The sequence below is a fragment of the Geospiza fortis genome, unplaced genomic scaffold (genome assembly GCF_000277835.1).
Source record: "Geospiza fortis unplaced genomic scaffold, GeoFor_1.0 scaffold5352, whole genome shotgun sequence".
Taxonomy (NCBI): domain Eukaryota; kingdom Metazoa; phylum Chordata; class Aves; order Passeriformes; family Thraupidae; genus Geospiza; species Geospiza fortis.
In genome coordinates, this window is record NW_005055519.1 from 2566 (window position 1) to 3552 (window position 987).

A 987-nucleotide genomic window follows, 5' to 3' on the forward strand; every position below is an offset into this window, starting at 1 on the left:
GCGCCCCTCCCCCCTTTCTATTTAAACTGGTTTTGTCACATCCTGCACTGGTCGGACTGGGATGGATGGGGGGGAAGGTGCTGCACAATGTCACAGGGGTGGGGACACGGGGATGGCATGTGGGGCACAGGGACACCGTGGGGACACGGGGATGGCATGTGGGACACACGAACGTTGAGGACATGAGGCCATGTGGGGCACAGGGACTTGAGGAACATTTATGGGTTTATTCCTGGCCCCACAGGCACTTGGAGGGCACATCTCAGATCATTCCTTTAGGAACATTTATAGGCTTTTTAGGAACATTTATAGGTTTATTCCTAGAGGAACTTGTAGGGCACATCCCAGAGCACTCCTTTAGGAACATGTACAGGTTTTTTAGGAACATTTACAGGTTTATCCCTAGAGGAACTTGTAGGGCACATCCCAGAGCACTCCTTTAGGAACATGTACAGGTTTTTTAGGAACATTTACAGGTTTATCCCTAGAGGAACTTGTAGGGCACATCCCAGAGCACTCCTTTAGGAACATGTACAGGTTTTTTAGGAACATTTACAGGTTTATCCCTAGAGGAACTTGTAGGGCACATCCCAGAGCACTCCTTTAGGAACATGTACAGGTTTTTTAGGAACATTTACAGGTTTATCCCTAGAGGAACTTGTAGGGCACATCCCAGAGCACTCCTTTAGGAACATGTACAGGTTTTTTAGGAACATTTACAGGTTTATCCCTAGAGGAACTTGTAGGGCAGGCGGGCGGGCAGGGTCTGCAGCTCCAGGCGCACGGGGCACTTGTAGAAGTGGCCGAGCAGGGTCTCGGTGTAGCCCTGCAGGAAGTAGAGCTTGTGGGGTGGCAGTGCCCGTGCCAGCAGGGCACAGAGCACCAGGAGGTTCCCGCGGCGCTTCAGCACCGGCTCGTCCAGCAGCAAACCCGGGAAGGTCCCGGCCAGGAAGCGCCGCAGGAACGCGTCCTCCAGGGCCCGCTGGG

At 53.1% G+C, this 987-nt stretch overlaps 1 protein-coding gene across 1 annotated transcript; it reads right to left on the minus strand.

The window, feature by feature from the left end:
• Positions 1-620: 620 nt before the first annotated feature.
• On the minus strand, positions 621-985 carry MRPS24 (mitochondrial ribosomal protein S24; the record flags this gene model as incomplete). The annotated part of the gene is made up of 1 exon (XM_005431476.2): positions 621-985. A coding segment is annotated over one exon (255 nt), but the record flags the coding sequence as incomplete, so codon positions are not given.
• Between the last annotated feature and the right edge of the window lie 2 nt (positions 986-987).